This window comes from Arabidopsis lyrata (genome assembly GCF_000004255.2).
Source record: "Arabidopsis lyrata subsp. lyrata unplaced genomic scaffold ARALYscaffold_6, whole genome shotgun sequence".
NCBI lineage: Eukaryota > Viridiplantae > Streptophyta > Magnoliopsida > Brassicales > Brassicaceae > Arabidopsis > Arabidopsis lyrata.
In genome coordinates this window covers 11,822,095-11,847,323 of record NW_003302550.1, presented here as the reverse complement: position 1 = coordinate 11,847,323, position 25,229 = coordinate 11,822,095, and the positions used below count along the sequence as shown (strand labels likewise).

Genomic DNA, 25,229 nt, shown 5'->3' with positions numbered 1-25,229 from the left:
GACATTTGAAACTATCCTGTGCTTGTATTAGTGAACATATTTATATATTTAACTTTAAATATAACACATAATTTTCGCATGTATACTAAAGAAACTGGAAAAAAAAAAGAAATTAAAACTGAGTTCTCAAACTTTAAAATATCAATAATCAAATATTTAACAAACTTCAAAATATATCAACTATCAAAACTATCCGGGCGTAGCCCAATAAAACGTTCATTACTCTAGAGAGAGCTAATAAACTTAATACTTATTTATTTTTGGATCAAATTTGGTGCATGCCCTTACGGCAAAAGTTGAACCCAAAACTAGGCCTGGACTTTCGGTTATCCATTCGGTTATCGGTTGGGTCTATTCGGTTTTCGGTTCTTTCGGTTCTAAAATTTAGTATCCATTCGGATATTTTGAAATTTCGGTTCGGTTTCGGTTTGGTTCCACAGATATCATTTTGAGTTAAAAAAATTTTTTTAACCACTACAAGAAAATTGTTCATTGATAGCGCAAAACATCTGCTATCTTACGTTATAGATAGCGAAATTACAAATGCTATGATATCGGCAGCTATGGTAGGTGTTTCCCATATGATAGCATTTTTTGGAATGCTATTATAGGTTGCACTACCATAACATTAATTAAATGCTATATTCGATTCAATTGTAGCTCATTATTTATGCCACGATATATTATGTTATAGCATTTTATCGATTCTATTTTTTTCAATTAAAATTGACACGTTTTGAATTCTATATTTGATATATTTTTATATAAATTAAATCTGGTCAAAATATATATTTAAATATATTTTTATTTCATAGAAAATCTATTAAAAACATAAAGTCTTACAAAAGACTAATCCAAACCAAATCTTATATAAATACATCAACGACTCTTAAATAACAAGAGTACTAATTTATGAGATAAGGGGCAAAGAGAAACAAACTTCCCCTATCGACAATCACATATTCTACTAAACACAATCAACTAACTTGATCAAACAAATTTTCTTTTCTAAATCTTACCGCCTAAACAAAGCATTCACGTGCCATCAGCCATAACTTTTACCTTGAAATCATCACTTTGTAGTTCATAGAAGAAGAGGTTGGAAGAGGAAGATCGCTTGGTCATTATCCGCCCTAGCTAAGTTTAATCCAATACTCTAGACTATTGTTGCCATTTCCATATCATGTTCTCTATGTCCTCCTTACAATGACGTCCTTCTTGCATTGACCGCATGCCCATCTATCATTCAGTGCAAATCATGCTAAGATTGTTTTGGATCCTTAGTACCAGCCTGAGGAAGTAGAAATAGAATACAAATCAAAAGTAAATAAGGAATTAGGATTCTAGCTTGAAACAACCAGCGAATAACCATATACTCACAGGAAATGTAGGATTGTGAAAATCATCCTTAAACACAGTTTCAAGATCAGGTGTGTCATAGCGGCCATCACAAAGATCTATACCTCCAATAAAAGCTGTGACCTTACAGTTATTACCAACATCTTGAGTGTCTACAAGAACACACTTTTGATGGTGCATGAAGAAGAGAGAATGCCAACAACCTGAGAATTAAAACAAAGAACTAAACCTGAGAGAGAGAAAAAAATCTTCCATGGAAAGATAATAGCTATACCACACGAAATTACCACAACATTTTGATACCCACATGTGGCCATTAACTAAGCCACTAATAAACATGGATTAGAGTCAAGACGTCTCTTATAATTGAAAGCAAACATCCACAATTATTAGTTACGAGCAAATAGCTTTACATAACTATATATGACCACGTAAATAAATAAATAAAGACAGTTTCTTACCATCTTATTAATAGATCTCTCTTCGAACATGAAAGCAGAGCCATTCTCTGGCATTATTACGAAAGTAAAGAATAGTTACCTTGAATGAAGAGTTTCTAGTTACCTAGTGGTGGTCTTAATCAATAGACGTTTTTCTATTCACAAAACTTGAGGTTATAGTGTTAACTGGACAAAACCAAAACTCTCCACATTAAAATGAGATGCCAAATCACAATTACAAACTTCTTAGCACTAAGAGCTTACTTAAATCGAGAGGAAGGTCATTTGGTAGCAGCTGGAAGTAATTTGATGGGGTTTAAGATTTGGTTTTTTCCCTTGCTTCCATACCTACGTAATAACTAGGCCATGATATAACTTTTAACTTAAAAGGTCTAAACTCTCAAACCTAGAAAGGTCTAAACTCTCAAGCAAATGTACATAGAACCCTAGACTCTCCAGTATAGTAATAGACATTACCTTGGTACCATGAGCCCTGGAAACAAGCTTCTTCCCAACATTCTTGCTGGTGAATGTAGCACTAGCCTACACTGTCATACCAATCCTTCTTGGAGATTTAGAACACATTTTTTTTCAATATACAGATGTTAAAAACAAAATCTGAAATGATTATTCAGGGAATCTGTTACTCACGCCTTCTTCTTTCCTCCTTTCTGAAATGATTATTCAGGAAATCGTCTTGTTCTTCCTATAGATCGAACAATACCGTGGATCGGAACATGATACTCTTGAAGCTATTGAATGAGAGATCTTTTTTTTTTTGATAAAGTTGAATGAATTAGATTTCGATACAGAATCTGGAAATGTAAGCGAGGAAGATAGAGATGCAAAGAGAGATTTACCCGAAAGCCATGATTAGGGGTCTTATGGTGGCGACGCCGAGCCACAGTGAAGAAGAAGGGGCCAGCTTCAACAATTGAGAGAAAGCCCTAATTCACCAGCTATCGATTCAGAAGAGAAAATCATAAAGAGAAAACAAATCGGGATCACTTTGGTCTGAGGATAAACACCTCTACAGGTAGGCGAAACGAGAAGCATGTAACAGAGGACAAAATTGTGGCAAGTGACGGAGGAAGAAATTGGGGCCAGCGACATGGTTAGTACCTACATCTAGCTTCGACGGTGGCAGCGGCGAGATTAGTGTGTGGTTGGGGCGAAATTGGGATGGGTGGCTAGGTCTAAGCGATTTTGTTTAGGTATAGAGAAAAAGGAGAAAAATCTGGAAGTATTCGTGGTTTAGTAAATTTTTGGCTAAATATTGGTAGAATAGTGGATTTTAACCTTCCGCTTATAAATTTTCTATTATAGCATTTATTAGATGCTATTATATAGTAATCGCATTCAAAAATGATCATTCATAGCAATTCGAGAAACCGTGCTATAGTCAAGTGCTATCAATGAAGACTTTTTTTGTAGTGAACATTCTTAATTATCTAGAGATATTTGGAATATTTTTCCCGCGATATCTCGGAGAGCTCTAAGCTCTATAGTAGTAGTAATAATCAGTTAACGTACTCTAAATATAGACGCAAATTAAAAAATGTACCCTAAATACAAAGGTAAAAAGATTGTAATAGTTGGCACAAACAGAGACGTAAATGTTTCAAGACATTGAAACAGTCATATGTAAAAATAGTTTTCCGACTGAAAAAAGGTTAAATATTACAAAGTACCGATTCCGTTATTCTAACATTCTTATGGAATATTATTTGTGGCTCTTTTTCATATCAAAACTAAATGTCGACATGAAAAATAACAACAAATGTGTATATGGCCTTTGCAACAGATTTCAGTTTTCAAAACGTTTTTAAAAACTAAGCATGAAGAACAAGCCAAATCCCAAAAACCAAAGGTAACGAAACGAGGCAAATTCTGACGACAAGGGAAAACAAAGTCATGACGTTTAACATTCAGAAATTGATAAGAACCCTTGTGTGGTTGCTTGTAGTGCACGTCACCGTGGTCTCCTACGCCGGGAGGTCACATTTTGTCACAACGGAGCTGAAGATACGAAATGGAATGCAAGGCTTGAAACGTCCAGAGATCGTTTACCACTGTCATGCTATAAATAGTGGCCTTGATTATGGATGGCGACGAGCCACAAGGCCACCATTGGGCCATTCCTTCCATGTACTCTTGGAAGGCGGCGAAAAACTAGAGGAGGAGATTCACCGCTGCCATTTCCGGTCAGTGCTCGGTACAGCGGATGTCGATATCCGTATGACCGCGATTGATGCTGAGATTTGTAATTTTAAAAAGGCATGTGCGATTCATGAGGTTACACCGGAAGGGATAACATTTGATGGTAAAGAATGGAATTTTGAGGAGAGGTATCCAAGGCTGATACCAAAGAAATACCTCGAAGCGAAGTGGAAACCTTGGCCACGACGCACCAACCGTAGCAGTGGGGGCCAGGGAAGCGGACGTCGACCCTCGGGTTCACAATGATTTAGTGCCCATAAGGCTAAACCATCCATATGGATCATTGTGGTTTCAAAGGGAAAACTTTGTTAAGAAATTTCTGATGAACATTACAATGGAGTTATTATATGTTTGTGGAAATTTTGTTTATCTTACGTTAGTGTGCATTCTTTTAAATTATTTGAATCCCTTTATCTTTTACACTTGGAAATTTTACATTTTAGTTTGTACAATTGCAAAAATATTACAAATTTATGTTTAGGTTTCAAATTTTCTATCCTTCTGTTATTTTATTTCAAGAAACAATATCTCAGAAGAAAAGTTAGACAAAAAAAAAAAAAACAAGCCAAAACTTTTATTATTGATGTAACAAGATATAGATACTTTTAAGTAGGTTTTATTATCTACGTTTCATTCTTTAGCTAAAATATTCATATGTTTACATACTTTTTGGGGTTCTTTTAGCTAATTTAGCTCGAAAACATTTCCAGTATATCGTGGCTAAGTAGTGACAAAAGAGGAATAATTATTTTTAAAAAATATATCACTAATTCGTTCGTAATTTCTCGTAAAATAGAATTTTATAGTAGTTTAATAAATTATATATATAAATAATTATTTGTCTCCAATTTGATTCTTAAATAAATATAAAAATTAAATATATATATATATATATTTATTTATTAAGTTACTAAATAGTCTAATATGCTATTAAATACAAAATTCATTAATTTGTTATAACGAAAAAATTACGTGACTAGAATAAACTACAAAAGTTCCAACGGATCGGAACGGTTGACAAATTCACTTGGGGTATATATATATTGATGAATTCCACGTTCGAACATACTATAACTATAAAACTGTTTCTGAAAATCTAGATGGAAATAAAGAAAATTCGAATTTAGAATTTTTCAAAAAAAAAAAAAAAAGAGGATCATTAAAAAAATAAATACATAGGACAAAGTATAAGAACAGATAAGAAGAGAACTATTGAGAGATATTATAAGCCATTAGAACTGATCTGTCCCACTAATGCCAACCCGCCATAAGATCACCACCAGTAGAATGATACGCATAGACCGTAGTCCAAAGATTCACCGTTGGTAGACCCGTTGTTAATTATTTTTAGATTATTTATTTTAAGATTCACTCGTTGCAAAATTAAAAATATGATTATTTAAATATAATATATTAAATTTTAATTTCGTAAGTAAATCTTGCTATTTAACAATGAAGGAGTTGTTTTTGTTGAATAACATTTTATGACGAAAGAAATCCATTATATTGCTAATGGATTCAAGAACATAGTTTAATCTTTTAAAGGAAAATATGGCCATCGATAATTGAGTTGTTGTAGTGTTTGATAAACTCAATTCATCATTTTTATGTAAAGTTCTTATTTTCTATCAGAAATATAAATTAGGTACCCACAAAAAATTCTGTAAAATACAAATACCAAGGCCAAAAAGAAACAAAATTATTTTTATATTTCTCTTTTGCGTTTATAAGGGAAAAAGATGGTTAAACAATTAAACTTTAGGAGTTGGTTCGTTTGTAAGAAACTACATTATTACATGTCGGTTATTCTCCACATTATAAATTTACATTATATATTTGAAAGTTTTAAGAACATCTCTAATTTGATCATATATAGTTTGGAAAAGAATGATAGCAATTTCGTTTTGATAAAGAGAATCAAAATGACTTCATAAAATTTATAATAAATAATTAACGGCACTAATGTTAGAATTTGGATACACTTTCTGTAAATCTATTTAGATCATGTCTTTTTTTTTTCATTGTTAAAGAACTATGTAGATCATGTCCTCATATTTTTTTTTAGATCATGTCACATTCAATGTTAAGGTTTTTGGATTATTCCCTAATCCCTAATAACTATTTTAACATTTAACGTCCGATGGTATAACGGAAAACTAAATTTGAGTACCAAACACAAGCTTTAGCGCAACTAACATAAACGTGTAAGAAAATGTACACATCACCGGAAAATACTGTTAGAAGTTCTAACAATAATATTGTTTAACTTTATAATGTTTGCTGTAACAAATCAATTGGTATCACTAATTACTACATTGTTAGAGATAACTTAGGTCCCTTTTATTATTATCCGACTATATACACTGATTTTTGGAATCGGTTATCTCGTTAGTACCTACAAAACTAATTTCCTTCCATAACTTTTCGTTTTCTTTTTTAAATATATAAAATCAAAAGATAATTAAAGTGTCATCAAGAAAGAAAACCAATAGAAGAAAAAAAGGAAAAAGAAATAGTGTTGCCATTAAAGCCCTAGTTTAGAATTGGAGATAACAAAAGAAGAAGGAAGAAAAAATGAGAGGGGAAAATGGTGTTGCGATTAAAGCCCTAGTTTGGTGTCTTGTATTGCAAGCTATCATATTTCAAGGCGATTCGATGGTAGGAGACGTGGGTTTCAAGCTAATGATGAAGAACGAAATGTATGGCTTGAAACGTCCATCGGTTCTCTACCGGTGCAAGTCGTCTGACAAATCCCTTCGGTGGCACATATCGATTCCCCATGCGGAATTTACATGGGATTTCGAAGTCCCGCCATTTGGAACCGGCGTGGTCATCCACCGTTGTGAATTCAAGTCAAGCCAAGGGACAGCGGAGGTTGAGATTAAGACGTTGTCGATGACATCTACGTTGTGCGGAGGGCATTTGTGTAAATATATCATTAGGCCGAATGGTGTATACTTCGTTGGTTTTGAGACCTATTATCCGCACAATATCTTGTTAAGATTTCTTGAGTTCGTGAGACCTGTTGACAAGCTTGTCGAGCCATGGAAGGCGTGGTCTCCACGGCAGCTAAAGGCTTTGCGGGAACGTACCAGCAACAGAACCAGGTCACACGATGACAAAGATGTTGATGAGGACGAGCAAGACGATGATTAGGACAGATCATTTCTGTAATGTCGCTTACCAAAGTAGCAAAACGTTTTACTAAAAAAAGGCAAAGAAAAACCTAAGAAAGAGAACATAACGTTAGAAGTAGTTGAATTTCTTTGTGTGATATGTACAAATTTTTTATCTACAGATGGTATTGAATCGATCGTGTTGGTCATTGTCGTTTGTATCATGTGGTGGACTAATTCTCTCGTCCTTTTTTCGGCCAGCGTATGGATTTAATTTAATTTTGTTAAAATTTCTTTTTTACGGCTTACATATTCTTTCTTTGATGAAAAAACAAAAAAAAAAACAAGTCATAACGATCAACAAAGCTGCATATTTGATATGGAGTAAAACTAGATTTGTTTTGGTCAATAACATGCGCGTGAGTTGAAGCCATTTATAGTATCAAAGACAAACCAAGTGGATAAAAACTTCACTCACATTTAAAAATAGAAATACCTTAAGGAAAATTGAGAAACATCAAAACCAAGTTAAGACAACAACAGTAATGCACTCTCATGTTTTAAGACATTGAAAATATCTTGTCCTCAGAAACCTCTTACCGCTTACAACAACCACCACCACGGTTTCCCGGAGGGAGGTGGAGGAGATTGCCTGTAGTAGAAAGCTTGAGCTTTAGGAGAAGGTTGAGCTTTAGGAGAAGGATGATGGGCAACCGGAGGTGGATAGATCGGAGTAGAGGGAGGAGAATATACTGGAGGTGAATAGATCGGAGTAGGAGGAGGAGAATATACTGGAGGTGGATAGATCGGAGTAGGAGGAGGAGAATATACTGGAGGTGGATAGATCGGAGTAGGAGGAGGAGAATATATTGGAGGTGGAGGAGAAAGAGCAACCGGACGAGAATAAACCGGGGGAGGAGGAGGAGAATATAGCGGTTGGTAGTTAGTGGGAGTTTGCAGGAGTTTTCTGTTGTTGTTAGCTTCACCAACTGTGAATAAGATTGCCAAGAGAAAAACTAGGGTGTAGGAAAGTCCTAGAGACACCATTTTTCTGGTTAATGTTGAGAGCCTTAGACTTAATTATGTTTACATATATATAGTCCATGGAAGATCTCTTAGAGGCTTCCCACTAACTTAATAATTAATGAATATTAGTATTTGTTAGTCAACTGGTTAAGCTGGCTTTGCCTTTTGGGTGCATTTTAAACTACTCTTCTTTTACTTATTAAGGCCTCCCTCTAAATGATAAGCTTGCTTAACCAATAGTATCAATATCAACTATTAAGTACTTTATAAGAAAAAGGATATTCTTTTGGATTATACAAGTATTTTGCTAATTACTTGAAAAATAAAGGATGTTGATCAGACTAATGTTTTCCAGACATGTTACGCTTACCTTTCCTCAAAAGTACGAAACAGGGAGGAGTGTCCTGATTAGCCAGAAAAACCGGCCCTAGAGTATACAATTCGACTAGACTGACCTACATAGACATTGATATTCGAAATGGCGGGTATTGATAAGATCTCATATGTAGAAGAATATCGACTATAAATTACTAAGAACACCATTATCAATGGTCTCTTAATTTTGGTTCTTAAGAACTTTTTAGTATTAAATTTATAAATTTTGGCTTTTAACTTTTTTTTATTCCTTACCTAAGGAATGCATCTTAGATTTTTTTTTTTTGTCGTCTAGATTTATTAATAAAAAACACTACTTTTATTATACTCATCTTATTTTACTAATTTTTTTTTTTACCAATGGTCACCACTCGATAATAGCTGAAACTTTATTTTTGTTGTAATTTAGTTGTTTGCTACCTAACCTCTTATTAGTTTTGTAATTTTACCTTGAGTCTTTCTCATTATTACGTTTTGTGGTTGTATATGACTTATCATATGGTTTTCTCTCCATTTATTTTTGTGTCTTATGGTAAGTTAGTAACATTGACATACAAGTTTTTTTAAATGATGGGTCTTTGAGACGTTTGTTATACTAAAGAATTCAAGACACGACTATTTCTCTTATATGACTATATGAAATGGTAAAAAATTTAAAAGTGTTTAACTAAATGACACTTTAGTTTTTTTCTTTTTTTTTTTCTTTTCATATGAAAACTCTTGAGATCTTGTTCAATTTATGCCTATCCAATATTTAATAATGAGTCTATCATGATGTGGTTAGAGTACTAGATCAGGAGAGTACATCGAACAAGAAATTGTATTTATAATCAAGTTAGGCAAGATTCAAACTACAAAATTAACATAATTACATATAATTGTATAAAAATTTCCTATATTGTTGTTGTATGTATTCATGATGGTGAAAAAATATTAAGAAATTAGAAATCTAAATAATCAGATTTATACATGAAAATGTATAAATTGATATTTCGAGTAGAAATGAATCTAACCATAAAATTTGTAACTACATAAGATGGATCTAATTTTATTAACTATACCATAACAAATAAAAAAGTAAACATAAATTAGCAAAAAGAACAATCAACATAATTTTTTCTTAATAATTTGCAAAACAAACCCATGCGTAGTGTGTGTATTCATCTAGTTTAAAATAATTCAAAAAAAACAAATTTGTGGTTGTAGGGGAATGACTTGTGGATGATTAGGGCAGATCATTTCTGTAATGTAGCACCAAAGTAGCAAAACTTTTTACTAAAAAAAGGCAAAGAAAAATGTAACTCCCCGACCGCCACACCTCTCTTAATGGACCCCATGTTCTCTCTCGGTATGTGGGTCCATTCGTTCCCGACGGTCGGTTTGCTACGTCTGGGAGACTTTAAAGACTTGTTTAGCGACCCTACAAATCACCACATGATCTTCCCTGTGTTCTGTCTTCACTCACACAGTTCCGACAATCACTTCCCGGAAGGTCAACCATCCTGAAATTGCTCCAGCTCAAGCACGCTTAACTGTGGAGTTCTCTGAGGACAGTTGACCGAAAAGATAAGTACACTTTGGTGACATAGGTGGCCAAATCAATTCTTTTAAACCTCTCCGCATGTACCAACATATTCCTACCCCTACTAACAGATCGCAACGTCCTCGTTGCGCACCAAGACCGTCACCCCCCATGGTGTGAGCCCTCTTGACTCCACACTCGTCTAGGTTCGGCTCTGATACCACTTGTAACGCTCCAACCGCCACACCTCTTTTAATGGGCCCCACGTCCTCTCTCGACTCTCAGACCGTAGGCCCATCCGTTCCCAACGGTCGGTTTGCTACATCCGGGAGGCTTTAAAGACTTGTTTACCGACCCTACAAATCACCACATGGTCTTTTCCTGTATTTTTTCCTCACTCACATAGTTCCGATAATCACTTCCCGGAAGGTCACCCATCCTGAAATTGCTCCAACTCAAGCAAGTTTAACTGTGGAGTTATCTCAGGACAGTTGACCGAAAAGATAAGTGTACTTTGATGACATAGGTGGTCAAATCAATTCTTTTAAACCTCTCCGCATGCACCATCATATTCATGAAACCGGATTATTATAAAAAACCGAAGAAAGAAAACAAAAGGCAAATGAAACATTATGCTTTACGCCACCATTCAAATACTATTTAATTTGGCCACATATCGAGGGTGATTTTTTTTTTTTGTCAACATATCGAGAGTGTTTATTATATTAGTGTAATTGTTATTTCACACTACGACTCCGGACCCCTGCGATGTCGCGGGGGAAAATATTTCAAAAATCATTTAAAAAATATCAAACAAAAATTAATAATAACGATAGTAAATGATTAAATATTATTCCCTCTGTCCTATTTTATAAGATAAAATATGTGGAACCCATACAAAATTAAAATAGGATGACTTGGATGATGATATGTACACCCTAGATGGAGAGAACACTCTCCCATTATATATATATGTTTTGTGTTATAGCACAAAGATTAAGAAATAATTAATGTTTACTTTTTTATAGAATTCAGCCAATAGAAAAAAAGACTGCATAATTTAAATGGTCATAACATACTAAATAACCATAAATTATGCATAGAAATCTGGAAAAATCTTATAAAATGGAACAAAGAAAAAATGCTAAAATATCCTATAATTTGGGACAGAGGGAGTATAACAATTTATAAAATAAACTTCAAGTTGCAATTTTTCGTGAAATAAAATAAATGTTGCAATGGTTCAACTAAACGGTTGCAACCATTTTATTAAAGGTTACGATAAAAAGATGCAACCGTAAAAGATATTTACTCAGATTGCAATTTTGAGAGCAGGACAAAAAAATGGAATTTCGAAAAGAAAGACAATATAGAGTTGAAAAAGCACAATTTTACAACTATTCGATAAGTCCATTACGTAGACGAACGTGTCCGTTACAGCTTTAATGTGTGGGGCTCATTTCACTTAAGTATGTCCAAATTATTTAAACCTCTATATTATTGTTTTCCCATGATATCACGTAAATGTTAAATGAATGATATAATTAAGGAGGTTATACTACAAAATATATCCATATGTAAACTATGAAATAAAACCAATTTTATATGTAGTTTACTGGTTTACGTAAAAATAAATTCAATAAAACAACATGACCGTACAAAAATAACTGTAAGAAAAACAACCATAAATATTTAAACGAAAGGTTGCAATAAAAAGACGCAACCGTTCAGATTTGCAAATGGTATTTATTGAAAACGACATAACCGTAAAAAAATAACCGATTAAAACAAAAATTACGATAAAAAGACGCAACGAAAATAACCGTAAAAATAACCGATTTAAATGAAAGGTTGCTATAAAAAAACGCAACCAAAATAACCGTAAAAATAACCGATTTAAACGAAAGGTTGTGATAAAAAGACGCAACCGTTCAGATGTGCAAATGATATTTATTAGATTGCTATTATATGTAGATTAGCATTTTCCTCTTTCTATTAATTTTTACATAAGCCCTTTATATTCTTATTTTCTTTCTCATAATTTGGTATAATGCACCTGTTATTAAATTTTATACTAAACATAATTATTACCAAAAAGAAAATAAAACACTATAAAACTAGCTGAAAGTAAAACACATATTTATGTGTAGTATATATACTTTTAATGATACATTTTATTCAAACCTTCATTTCCTATTATACTACGAATAGATATTAAATCAATAAATCTCAACGTAAAAACATATATTAAATCAATAAGACATAATACTATATATATATATATATATATAAATTAAAAAAATTGCGAAGGTGCTTTAGGCGGCCTCAACAATGTTAGGACCGGCCCGGGAACAAAACGTTAGAAGTAGTTGAATTTCTTTGTGTGATATTTACAATTTTTTTTAATCTACAGATGGTATAGAATCGATCATGTTGGTCACTTTCGTTTGTATCATGTGGTGGACTAATTGACTTGTCCTTTTTTTTTAAGGCTTGCGTATGGATTTTGATTTTTACTTTTTTTTTTTTTTTTGTAGATGAGTTAGTGTTAGGACATTCTATATCGTCTGGTCCTTCCTTTCTTTGATGAAAAAAAAAAAAAAACAAGTTCTAGTCGATCAACAATACTGCACATTTGATGTGTATATAGTAAAAAAAAAAAAAAAACAAGTTCTAGTCGATCAACAATACTGCACATTTGATGTGTATATAGTAAAAATAGATTGTTATTTTTTTTTGTCAATTGCGGGTGTTTTGAAGAAATTAATAGTATTAAATGACAAAAAAAAAAAAAATATGCAAAACCACGAAAAAGGATTGAACTAACCCAGTGGTACAAACTTCACTCACATTACAAAATAGAAGTACCTAAGGAAAAACGAGAAACATCAAAACCAAGTTAAGACAGCAATAATGCACTCTTCTTGTTTTAAGACATTGAAAATATCTTGTGCTGAGTTACCGCCTACAACAACCACCACCAAGGTTTTCCGGAGGGAGGTGGAGGAGATTGCCTGTAGTAGAATCTTTCAGCATGAGGAGAAGGATGAGGAATTGGAAGTGTGGGAGGAAGAGCAACCGGACGAGAATAAGCCGGAGGTGGAGGAGGAGGAGAAAGAGTAACTGGAGGCCGATAAGGCGATGGAGAAGGATAATATAGTGGTTGGTAGTTAGTGGGACTTGGTAGGAGTTTTCTGTTGTTTTTAGCTTCAGCAACTGTGAATATGATTGCCAAGAGAAAAACTAGGGTGATGGAAAGTCCTAGAGACACCATTTTTCAGGTTAATGTTGAGATCCTTAGACCCAATTATGCTTATATATATAGTCCTTGAAAGTTCTCGTAGAGGCTTCCTACTACTTGAAGATTTATTCAAGATCGTAGTTTTCAAGTATATATTAGTATTTTAACTATTAAGTACTGAATAATTAGTATTTGTAGTCAACGGGTTAAGCTGGCTTCGTCTTTTGTTTGCATTTTAAACTTCTCTTCTTTTGCTTATTAAGGCCTCCCTCTAAATGATATGCTTGCTTAACCAGTAGTATCAACTATTAAGTACTTCTTAAGAAAAAATGATCTTCTTTTTGGATTATACAAAACTAATTACTTGAAAAATAAATTATGTTGGTCAGATTGATGTTATTCAGACATGTTACGCATGCCTTTCTTAAATTTACAAAAGAGCAAGGAGTGACCTGATTAGCCAGAGAAGCCGGCCTAGAGTATATAATTCGAGTAGGCTGACGTACATAGACATCAATATTCGAAATGGCGGGTATTTAGAAGATCTCATATTTTAGAAAATTAGCGACTATAAATGACTAACTATCACTAACATACCTCGCATTGCTTATATGTTTAAAGGCCATTCTCTTTTCAAAAAGTGGGTTTTACAACAATAACGCTAACAAGCTAAACTGAATAAACCCTTATGAATAATGTAGAGTTATTTTTTGGGTTATTAATTAAAATAAAAAAACAATTCTACAAAAAATAATAAAAATGTGGATGTAGGAGAATGACTTGTTCCTCCCCTTGACAGGTTACATGTCTAAAAACAGTAACAAAGTTGTGGATGCGGCAATAACTGAATCGTTACCGTTATATGTCTAAAAATAGTAGTATCTGTATGAACGCTATCAACGTCAAGAGATCGAAAAACAAAATCGAGTGAGCAAAAATTAAAGAACAACGAACATAATCAGAATTACACATATGGGAACTAACAAGATTCCCAAAACCCTCAACGGGAACTTTGTTCTTATACTTATCATCACCATAATGATGGTGACTCACTCCCATGGATTTCGACTGGAGATCAAGAACGAGCTATCGGGAAGGTACAGGAAGCTTGTGTACAAATGCTGGTCCCGCGATAATGATTTCGGGTGGCGACAGAACTGGCCAGGTCAGTACAAGGACTGGTCCTTCGCCATTTCGCTATTCCACACCTTCTTCCACTGCCACTTCCGTACAGGGTATGGACGCGTGGATAAGAAGCTAGTTGTGTCGTGGGACCTAAAAGACCGGTGTGGGGACAGGACCAAATGCACTTGGGTCGTTAAGAAGGACGGACTCTACTTGAGAAGATGGAAGACCATATTTTTTAGTAACAAGTATGGTAATGAAAGGTGGAATGACTATATTCCACATGATGTCCTCGAGAACCGTTGGAGCTAATTAATAATTTGGGGATGTTGATTGTTATGAAGATCGCGAGGATATCGTGATTTTCGTCTCTGTATGTTGTTATTCGTGATAATAAAATCATACAATGTGTAAACTATATATGGTGAAAATGAGAAAGAACGTATCTATAAGTACTGTTGTTATATTGGGAATAGATCTATAGCTGGGTACATGTATTAGTTAATGGTATAACAAATAAATAACATGGAACAGTAGATTCATGGAACAAGAGATGCCTAATCTAGAGTATTTAGCTCTTCTGGTGTTCTATGGGATCTTTCAAAGGGAGTTGCGCCTTAAGATCACAAGGGCAAATCTTGATGATGGAAACTGGACAAGTTTACATATTATGGTCTCTAGTCGATCAGGAGATCCTAGGCCAAAAGGGGAAACTCCATAACCTAAAAGGTAATTTAAAAACTTTTTGCAATGCAAGATAATTACCCAAGAACCTTTAGTCGCTATCAATAGAGATTCTTGAAGGGACTATATTTATCAAGAAATCGAAGCAATTTTCAGCTAAATCGAAGAAAATTTAAGAAGTAGCAAAGAAAATCAAATTAGGCAAGCCATTGTGCTCTGATACAAAAATGTGGAAAATAATTTTGTTATTTATTGTTTTTATTGTTTTGTAAACATAACGGAGAATAATATGTACAAATGAAGAAAATCCGGTTTAACGATTTAATTTAGTACCCGTCAAAATTGATACAATATATCTAATAATTATATTTTTTAACATGTGAGTAAACATATAATCCTATACTATTATTTGGGGAGTACACTTTATAAGATATCCTTAACTAACCTTTCATTTTGTAAGAATTTACTTAAGAATGTCATTACAAAAATCTTCTTTTAGAACAAATTTCATTCAATTTATTAAGGATAAACAAGTAAAATACTAATTTATGTCATTTAATTAATTTAATTAAATTATAAAACGAAAATCTGTTATTATATATTTTTTTAAATGACCAATCAAAATAAACATATAAGATTTGATATCTAACTTACCATATTAATTTGTTATTAATCATTAAACTTCACCTCTCATCTTTATATGATTATATTAATATGAAACAAATAAATCATCATATCATCTACATAATAAAAAAAAAAAGTAAATTTTTTTCTGCATATGCCAAGATTTGAATTTTTAAAAACGCATATAAATTGTTCAATCTATAAAAGAAACAATTAAACGGGTCAAAAATTCAGACTTGAGTAAAATATTTATTTACACAAAAATAAAGTCAACAAAAATTCCGACTGATCAACGGGTCAGAATTTGAATATTTATATTCGATTTCATACATTTATTTTTTTGAAATGTATAATTTTATATACTACAATAAAAAATTTAAATATTTTAATTTGCAACATTTAAAATAAGTTTTACTTGATATTTTTAGAGAATATCATCAATACTTAATAGTTCAAAAAGTTAAAAATTATAAATACTCTAATTTGATTATTTTTAAAAATATTTATAATAGGTAGCGGGTTAAATATAATATATTATATGATGAAATGAGTTTTGATCCTTATAACTATTTGAATAGTTATATTTAATTTCATATAATTTGTTTTTTGAAATTCATAATTTTATAAACTACAAAAAAAATTTAAAGATTTTAATTTGGAATATTTAAAATAGTGTAGAACATTTAAATATGGTTTGACACCTCTAAATATTTGAAAATTTGATTCCGTAAGCAATTTTAGAATTAACGAATAATAGATTGTGCACACAATATTTTAAAATGAAATATTGAGATTCTAAAATAAAAATATAGACTCCACGCACGGGTTGATTTTGGTATTATTATATACTAAATATATGTTTATAACATATTCGATTATGCGAATACTTGGTAAATTCCGTAATTATAAATCTCAAACAAATTCTGTAATTAGATTAGCACAAACAAATCTCTATTTCAACAACGAAAGAATTATGAATTGAAAAAGAATTTTCTAAATTAATTCAAAATAATACCTAATTTTCTTAATTAATTGAAAATAATCTATGTTTTATATGCGATTCATTTATGATATTTTAATTTTTGATCTAATTGAAATATATGCAATCCTATTTTGTGGTTGTTAACATAAATTAACTCATTGTTCAAAAATTATTACTTTTTAAAAAATAAAATTATTTTCCGTTTTCATATCTTAAAAAAAAAAATTATCCATAACTGAGTATTATAGAAAAAAATTCTATATTTATTCTAATATTGTATATAGGGACTGACAAAAAAATTAATATTTTTTCACTTACTATTATAATATATTAAAACTTAGTTCTAATATATATATTATATAAATTTTGTAATAAATAAAATTCAACCCGTACTAAAGTATGGGTGATGATCTAGTAATAATTTTATTTTTGTAAACATGAAAACTTGAAATCTTGATAAATGTGAATAGTGAAAAAGTTACAAAAACGCGTTATAAAACTAAAAAGGTGTATGATGATAACGTCCTAAACTTTTAACCATCATACCTATGTGATAAACAATCTCAAAGATTATGATGACGATTTGTGGTCAAAGTTTCGGAAACAACACATTTTATTTTTCAACTTTTGGGATTTATTCTCTGTTCTATCTCCAAATATAGATGACAATAGCTTCTAGCTAGTACTTCTAAATTTGGAAGCCGCAACAGTAACGGTCTAATTGCCAGTTAATACACATTATATATCGGTCATTTCTACCTGTCTCAATTTGTTCCGTAAGCACCAAGACTCAGACGAAATCAAGAATTAAGAAAACATAGCGATCATTTGATCGAAATGGGGAGAGACCTCGGCTGGTGCTTCTTCGTGGCGACGGTTGTGGTGGTAGCAGCTTTGTTACCCACACTAACCATGGCGGGTCGTCTAGAGCTAAAGAACGAAATCTCAGGGGTCGCTAGTGTCCGTAAAGCGAAGCTAGCCGTGCGGTGCTGGTCAAACGAGGATGACCTAGGGTGGGATATGATAAAGCCAAAGCAATCACGAGTATGGACGTTCACGACAATGAACATGTGGCCCTTTCAGAAAACTGAGTTCCGTTGCCAGTTTCGTAGCGGGTTTGGAACCACGAACGAAGACGTTGTGACGGTGTTTTCTGTCAAGGGCGGGTTTCGAAAGGAATGTGGGGTGGGAGGGGACGAGTGCTTTTGGGTAGGGAAGAGAGATGGATTATATCTAAGAAGGATCGTAAAAGATGGAGGAGGGGATAGTCGCAAGAAATATGTTGATGTTCTCAAAAGCAAATGGGTTTGGAAATGGTGAATCTTCAATTCTTTTTATCCAACAATCATTAATTTTATTTTTTTGTCGATAACATGCAATTTATGGGTTTGGAAATGACACAACACAAACCATTCGGCTACTACGAGTCTTCATCACAACTCTCAACCATTGATATCGATCATTTTTTATACCCTTTCCCTTTGTATTAGACTTGGACGACACTATCTTGAGAGATATATTCATGGGGTTATAAATACACATACAAGTATACTTTGAGATTTACGATACTACACTAAAAAGCATGGTGTAGTATTATTATTTCGAATCATAATTTTTTTTTATAGTTAATCTATTTTTTCTTTTTATTAACTATAGAAGTTCCAAACATTTGGTCATAATCTCTAAAATATTTAATCTTTTAGTTCAAAAATCTTGAATCCGGGAGATAAAACTTGTATATTGGTCAAATTCATAATGGTGAGTTAGTTTAAGTTTCACATGCTTCCAATTCAAAACTAATTGACAATGAGTGGATTGGTTTTTTTTTTTTTTAAACCAGTATAGTGTTGGTCCCTTCAAACTTCCGTTATGTGATCCTAACACACCCACTCAAGATCAGAGCTGGCGTAGAGAATTATCGAGCGACAAATCCAAAAGTTTTTAAGGCCTATTATAGAAAAAAGACAAAATAAAAATAAACATAAATCAGTTGCTAGGATTCAAACTCATGTCTTTTGAGTGTAAAATCTACTGCCTTTACCACCCGGACAAGGGAACTCTTAGAATAAAGAGACCGATTTATTGACTATATAATCTACGGCCGCACGCTGATGCTTCATGAGCTTCTGTCCCGAGCCGGCTTTGCTCAAGATAATGGCTCTTACTAGTCCATCTCAAACCGAATCCCACTATAGGACCGATAATAAATCCCTTTCTTGGGCTACCCTACTTAGATCAACAAAGGAGGATTTGGTATCATGAGTTTCATATGTTTCTTCAAAACTAATTGGTAATGAATAAATTGTCCCATAATTTTCCTTTCAAACTTTTGATGTGAGATCAGATTCTAACAATTTAAAATGTTGAATCACGATGCAAATTTAGTTTGTAACACAACCGCTACTATTCGTGGCCTCATTCCCGCTCTCGACCCGTAAACTCCACTCTCGTCTGAAGAGACAAAGCTATAGAATCGATAGTCCACTACAATATTTTAGTATTGAGATTTGGCACCAAAATTACATATAAATCGTATATCATATACTATATAGCTAGGAGATCCTTTTATTAAACAATCTATTACATAGTTGTGAAGTTTTTTTTTTCTTTTTTGTCAACGAAAATAAACTTAGTCTTGAAGATTAATTTTTTTTTCCCAAGAGAAAGTCAATGAAACGCACTTCTTCCCTGCGTTTTGAAATTGGTCGTCGCCTCCTCCAACAAAAAAATATCTCACCGCTTCAGACCAAAACCTCATATGACAGATACCCGAGTCATCTCGACCTGGACCGAGTTAACTCGCGACTCAGCTATTTACTTGCTCTTCACGTTTTTCGCCATCAAAGTCTACATATTTCTCTTCTGCTGTACTCGAACCTCTGAAATGTCATCGTTTTCGATGGCGACTCATCCCGAAGCTCTCCGGCGAGAACGAATTCTCAACAGCAAACTCTACTTCGACGTTCCTCTTTCAAAGGTAACAGATTTTTCATGTGTCTTCGTGCGTACCCATGAGAAATTTCACGACTTTGACAAAGAAATGGATTTTGATTGATAGGTTTCGATTATCTATTCATCGGCCTATGATATTTCGTTCATGGGTATTGAGAAATTGTGAGTCTTTCTCTGTTGACAAATCTTGAGAACTCGAAAGTTGGTGTTTTTATTTTTTTGTGATGTTGAGATTTGATATTGTGTAGGCATCCATTTGATTCTTCCAAGTGGGGTAGAGTTTGCAAGTTCCTTGTTTCAGATGGGTTTTTGGAGGAGAAAGCAATTGTTGAGCCTCTTGAAGCTTCAAAGATTGATCTTTTAGTGGTACTAATTGGTTTCTCTTAGATGTATGAACTGTGATTAGTCACTGATGGCTATAATTCATATGGTTCATGTATTGGTATCTTGATGGTTGTGTAACCTTTCGTTTGCGGTTGTTCTGTATTAGGTACATTCTGAGAATTACTTAAACAGCTTGAAAAGTAGTGCCACTGTCGCTAGGATAACCGAGGTAATGTTGGATTTTAAATGAGAATTGGTCACTGAATGATCTGTTTGATTCTTGTTGAACGAAAGTTTTCTGTAATGTATAGGTTCCACCAGTTGCCTTTTTTCCGAATTTTCTTGTGCAGCAGAAAGTTCTTTACCCATTCCGAAAGCAGGTAGAAGAATTGTTTATTGCCTTACTTCTTTGATTGTTTACGAGAACTTTATATTTGTGGAGTGATTAACAGGTTGGTGGGACGATTCTGGCAGCTAAACTCGCAACAGAACGTGGATGGGCAATAAATATTGGAGGAGGTTTTCATCATTGTACTGCGGAAAGAGGAGGCGGATTTTGTGCTTTTGCTGATATTTCTCTCTGTATTCACTTTGCATTTCTTCGTCTGCGATTATCAAGGTAAAGTTTATCTAATGGTATCTGATTAGACCTTGATATGTTAATCATCTCCTTGAACTTGTTAAACTTGAACAGGGTTATGATAATAGATCTTGATGCTCATCAAGGGAATGGCCACGAAACAGATCTCGGCGATGACAGTATGATAAAACCTTTTTTTTATTTCATGATGCTTTGTCATAATGGTGTTTGGTATGTTGATAACAGTATATTGTCTGCAGACCGCGTTTACATTCTGGATATGTACAATCCCAATATATACCCTTTTGTAAGCTGTCATCTTTGGAGCTTCACACTTTTGAAGTCATTTCCATTCCTTTGAACTTATAGTGCAGTTACCTCTGTGCTTGCTTTTGACAGTTGGATGTATCTGCTCTGTTTTTTTCTCTCTTTCTTTTTCTCACAGGATTATAGAGCTAGGAGATTTATCGATCAGAACATTGAGGTCGTGGTAAGCCTATCGTCTTACATGTATCAGCTAGAATTAGTTTGATTGTTTTGTGTCACATTATAGTTCTGTCCTTTTCGTATATCTTGACAGAGCGGGACCACCACCGATGAGTATTTGAGGAAACTAGATGAAGCCCTTGAGGTATGCATTCGAGCATTTCCTAATCTCATGTTTCCTGGCGGTTAACCTATGTGATATAGTCTGACTGGAGATGATAGATTAGGAGCATAGGAACTTGGTTCCTCGAAAAACTATGTGGTCTTTAGGGATCTTAAGAGAACCTATGTATAACTGTCAGGTTGCTTCGCGAAACTTCCAACCGGAGTTGGTAATTTACAATGCTGGGACAGATATATTAGATGGTGACCCTCTGGGACTTCTAAAGGTAATTTATATACTGCAGATGACACATATATATCGCAGCAGGATATATAGTTTCTTCCTCAGTTACAATGTCTCTAACTTGGTGACTCTTGTGTGACAGATAAGCCCTGATGGCATAACGAGTAGAGACGAGAAAGTCTTCAGATTTGCAAGGGAGAAAAGTATTCCTCTTGTGATGCTAACTTCAGGTGCTAAATTGGATTTTAACATATATAAACCAACAATGTATGGCCTTTGTGAGTAATGGTTTTTAAAGGATAAAAGAAGTTATGTGATGATAATACTTTGTGCAGGCGGGTACATGAAGTCAAGCGCCAGAGTTATTGCGGATTCCATTGAGAATCTCTCACGACAAGGGTTAATCCAGACACGACCGGAATAAAGTTTCCCACTTAAACTGTCATAGAGCCAAAAGCAGAGTTTCGATGTGTGTATATTTGTATAGAGAGTTTAAGAGAGACCCTTATGATGTGTTCGTCACCTTTGTATATGTGTACCTTTCCCCTTTTCGTCTAATGGAACCTGAATTGGTGGAGCGTTTGTACTTTAAACATTGTGTATTGTGTTCTTTGGTGTTAATGATTGATTATAAGTAACTGAAAAAGACTTCATTCGTTGGCCCTTTTGGACTTAAGGATGATGAATGATAATTTAGCATTACCTAGTTTAATTTACTTGTAGTAAGTTCGGTGTTGAAACTTGTTAGCTTTCTATGAAAAAACTCCCAATGAGTTTGAAGAACATTACTTGTAATAGTATTATTTAAATCTGTAAACACTATGAACAACAAAATTATAGGATACTTTTGACAATTAAGAAGTACTGAAACCAAACAAAAACGAAAAAAAGAAACCAAATAATAATAGAATATAATTCTCTCCTCATCTCTAAGAGGAACGTAGCACTATGTTTATAGCTAAATGCATCTAAATCCTGTCTCTTCCTCAAAGAACTTTCTCATTCTTTATTCTCATTCTCTAGTTTATCTCTTAGTCAAATTTAATATATATAGTCCAATCTATTGAACTACTTACCTACATCAGCTTATTAGAGCTGGTGTACTAGTACTTCAATAGATTGGACTATATATATTGAATTTGACCAAGACATTTCTCCAAGAAAAGACTAACACAAAACCAACGAGATTCTATAGGTTCCGGAAAGCATGGAACATCTTTGGGGAGAGAAGTAGGACGAAAGCAAGAATCGAACCGAAGAACATCTTGACAATGTAACTGAAAGCATCTGACGACTCGCTATCTTCTGAGAGAACTGCATTTGGGTTCGACATTGCTTCTGCTGAAGGAAGCGATTCTATCACTGCATCAGCTAAGTCGGTGATGAAGGATGGTGTGAGACCTAGTGCTGGTACCCGTCCCCAGTTCTCTACCCCTGATTCCAGAGCTAGTTCCCTATACTCCATGTCTATCTCTTCAAGTGTCTCAATGTGCTCACTCACGAAACTGAGATCCAAAATAAGACAGAAAATTGAGAAAGCCGAAATGATCAGTAACTATAGAATCTGATAATGGACGATTGGAAAGTATCTCTTCCACAATACGGAAATGAGCTAACAGGGATTATTATATGGTCTCTCACCTGACTGGAACGGCCAGTAGACTCTTAACACCACTCTTACCAAGGTCGACAAGAACCTCATCGGTGTATGGCTTCAGCCATTGAACAGGCCCAACACGACTCTGGAAAATTGCAAGAATCAATTAAAGGGTTTGACATAAAGAGGTAATGCCAATCAACTCTTAAAAGCATGATATGACCAAACCTGGTATGCCAATTTATGGTCGTTAAGAACCCCTCTGGCTTTTAGCTCTGCCATTATCAAGTCAATACACTCTTCCATCTGCTTCTGGTACGGATCTCCAGCATTCTCTACGTAGCTGACCGGAACACCATGGGCGCTGAAGAATATCATAACCTAAATCATACAGACAAGGGACCAATTTAACCACTGTTTAGACTAGAAATGTGTAGTGAAGAGAAATAAACAGAGGGGATATATAACTATACCTCCTTAGGATCAGAGAAAGTTTGAAGCTCCTTCTCAATGAGGTCAGCCATGGAATTGACATACCCTCGCCTTTGGTACCAGGACTGTATAATAGCTACCGGCACTCCAGCTAGGTACGGATCTTTCCTGAATGATGATGATTCAGGTTAAGGGCCGCTCGTGAAACTAAGAAATCTTTTAATACTAAATAACCAATAAACTATGAATATGCTCTGTAGCTTGCACAAACCTGAATAAGTCTTGGAGAACGCGGATGCTTGAACCCGTCGTGGAGATAGAATACTGAGGGTACAATGGCAGTACAACAAGTCTTGTAATTTTGTCCTTCTTTATCTGGTTAAACGTAATTAGCTTGTTAAGATAACCATAACTAGGACACAAACATAAGAAACTCCATCAATACTGAAAGCAATAATCACAATTAAAGTTTAAAAACCACCTGCTGAACAGCCTCCTCAGTGAACGGATACCAATACCGCATACCGACATAAACATTAGCAGCAATGTTCTTCGCTTGCAAAGCCATCCGAATAGCATCCGCTTGCTCATCAGTTATTTTACGCAAAGGAGAGCCACCACCAATAGCAGCATACCCTTCTTTGGATTTCGGAGCACGAACAACAGATATAAACTTAGCTATAGTCCCTTGAAGAAACTGAAATGGTCTAGGAAGCCGTATAATATCCTTCAACAACAACAACAAAACCAATCATCATTCCCAAAACAACTCTTAACATAAATCACAAAACACAAAGTCAAAGATTCTCACCGGATCAGCAAACAGATTATACAAGAATGGTTGAACATCATTAAGAGTTTCAGGACCACCTAAATTCAAAAGCAAGACACCAATCTTATCTTCTGCAACAAGAGAACGTGTTTTAGCTCTAGCCTCATCAAAAGAACAGTCTCCAGTCACAGAATGAGCTTGCTCAAACACATTCGTCTTAAATCTCAAATCACGATGCGTGATCGCAATATTGTTGTTGAGTCCAAAAGATCTCTCTTTTGAATCGCATCGAATCAAAGACAGAGACTTTCTCTGAGCATATGACCTATAAAGACATGAAACCAATAAAATCAACAATTCGCGACTCGTAAAACCCTAAAATGAAGATCAAAATCGAACCCTAACCTGGGAAATCTGTAATCTTTACGCTTCATTAGAGGATTAAACCCAGATGATAACGCTGTTGCCTCCATAGCTACGAATTTTCAGAATTGATCAGCGATTGTGTGTGAGAGAGAGAGATTGAAGAATTCGAAAGGAGGGATTTGATTTATGGGTTTAGGGTTTTGATTAAGGACTTTAAAGGAAGAGAATTTGAGAGATCATGAAGGAAGACGAAGATGCGAAGAAGGTCTGGTTAGGTAAATATATGAGAGACTTTTCCATTGAAGCAGGTTAGGTGTGTTTTTTTTTTTTTTTTTCTTTGAGAGTCAAATTTTTATACGTTTCCTTATCGGGTCCCGATTTGGATAATACGGCTGCGTTTTGTTAATAAAGTGGTTATTTTGTTAATAAAGTGGCTACTTGAATGTATATCATATAAAAAAAATATTTTGTCAACTTATATAGTTAGAATTGTGTGTAATATCAAGCCAAATAAAACACAAAATTTAAAAAAATAGCAGAGAGAAAAATCTTTATTGCAAAATAGCAATAGACCTATATTGTCACTTGTCAAAGAAGAGAAATAACTGAACAATTTTTAGTTTGTTACGAGATCAACAGTAGGCGAGACAGTTTCGTGAA

The 25,229-nt window shown here is 34.0% G+C and overlaps 7 protein-coding genes and 1 long non-coding RNA gene across 9 annotated transcripts; 4 read left to right on the top strand and 4 right to left on the bottom strand.

The window, feature by feature from the left end:
• Positions 1-789: 789 nt before the first annotated feature.
• LOC9310366 lies at positions 790-3,043 on the bottom strand. Its single transcript, XR_002331294.1, has 7 exons — positions 2,828-3,043; positions 2,277-2,746; positions 2,064-2,147; positions 1,900-1,985; positions 1,821-1,867; positions 1,381-1,562; positions 790-1,291 (listed from the first exon to the last, which is right to left on the bottom strand). It is a non-coding gene; the product is annotated as an uncharacterized LOC9310366 (long non-coding RNA).
• A 3,539-nt stretch (positions 3,044-6,582) lies between these two features.
• On the top strand, positions 6,583-7,520 carry LOC9308266. Its single transcript, XM_021022214.1, has one exon. The coding sequence runs from the start codon at positions 6,594-6,596 to the stop codon at positions 7,173-7,175; it is 582 nt and encodes a 193-aa protein (XP_020877873.1). The 5' UTR covers positions 6,583-6,593; the 3' UTR covers positions 7,176-7,520.
• Positions 7,521-7,654: 134 nt separating this feature from the next.
• Positions 7,655-8,234, bottom strand: LOC9308265 (pollen-specific leucine-rich repeat extensin-like protein 1). The gene has a single exon (XM_002872150.2). It carries the CDS (start codon positions 8,180-8,182, stop codon positions 7,739-7,741), a length of 444 nt encoding a protein of 147 aa, XP_002872196.1. The 5' UTR covers positions 8,183-8,234; the 3' UTR covers positions 7,655-7,738.
• A 4,637-nt stretch (positions 8,235-12,871) lies between these two features.
• Positions 12,872-13,403, bottom strand: LOC9310365 (leucine-rich repeat extensin-like protein 1). Its single transcript, XM_002872149.2, has one exon. The coding sequence runs from the start codon at positions 13,330-13,332 to the stop codon at positions 13,024-13,026; it is 309 nt and encodes a 102-aa protein (XP_002872195.1). The 5' UTR covers positions 13,333-13,403; the 3' UTR covers positions 12,872-13,023.
• A 786-nt stretch (positions 13,404-14,189) lies between these two features.
• On the top strand, positions 14,190-14,891 carry LOC9310364 (S-protein homolog 12). Its single transcript, XM_002874251.2, has one exon. It carries the CDS (start codon positions 14,272-14,274, stop codon positions 14,734-14,736), a length of 465 nt encoding a protein of 154 aa, XP_002874297.1. The 5' UTR covers positions 14,190-14,271; the 3' UTR covers positions 14,737-14,891.
• Positions 14,892-17,150: 2,259 nt separating this feature from the next.
• Positions 17,151-19,311, top strand: LOC9310363 (S-protein homolog 13). The gene has a single exon (XM_021022215.1). It carries the CDS (start codon positions 17,552-17,554, stop codon positions 18,032-18,034), a length of 483 nt encoding a protein of 160 aa, XP_020877874.1. The 5' UTR covers positions 17,151-17,551; the 3' UTR covers positions 18,035-19,311.
• A 76-nt stretch (positions 19,312-19,387) lies between these two features.
• LOC9308264 (histone deacetylase 2) lies at positions 19,388-22,040 on the top strand. 2 transcript variants are annotated; one of them, XM_021022204.1, is made up of 13 exons: positions 19,388-19,691; positions 19,773-19,828; positions 19,915-20,032; positions 20,157-20,219; positions 20,302-20,370; positions 20,443-20,609; positions 20,685-20,746; positions 20,813-20,877; positions 21,016-21,060; positions 21,151-21,201; positions 21,359-21,445; positions 21,545-21,632; positions 21,738-22,040. In XM_021022204.1, the coding sequence occupies exons 1-13, from the start codon at positions 19,473-19,475 to the stop codon at positions 21,824-21,826; spliced, it is 1,179 nt and encodes a 392-aa protein (XP_020877863.1). In that variant the 5' UTR covers positions 19,388-19,472; the 3' UTR covers positions 21,827-22,040. The 2 variants fall into 2 exon arrangements, with proteins under 2 accessions (XP_020877863.1, XP_020877865.1); XM_021022206.1 differs by having other exon boundaries at positions 19,473-19,691; positions 20,685-20,749; positions 20,831-20,877.
• A 136-nt stretch (positions 22,041-22,176) lies between these two features.
• LOC9310362 (ferrochelatase-1, chloroplastic/mitochondrial) lies at positions 22,177-24,890 on the bottom strand. The gene is made up of 8 exons (XM_021022199.1): positions 24,609-24,890; positions 24,243-24,528; positions 23,913-24,158; positions 23,703-23,806; positions 23,473-23,599; positions 23,228-23,380; positions 23,044-23,144; positions 22,177-22,907 (listed from the first exon to the last, which is right to left on the bottom strand). The coding sequence occupies exons 1-8, from the start codon at positions 24,674-24,676 to the stop codon at positions 22,592-22,594; spliced, it is 1,401 nt and encodes a 466-aa protein (XP_020877858.1). The 5' UTR covers positions 24,677-24,890; the 3' UTR covers positions 22,177-22,591.
• Between the last annotated feature and the right edge of the window lie 339 nt (positions 24,891-25,229).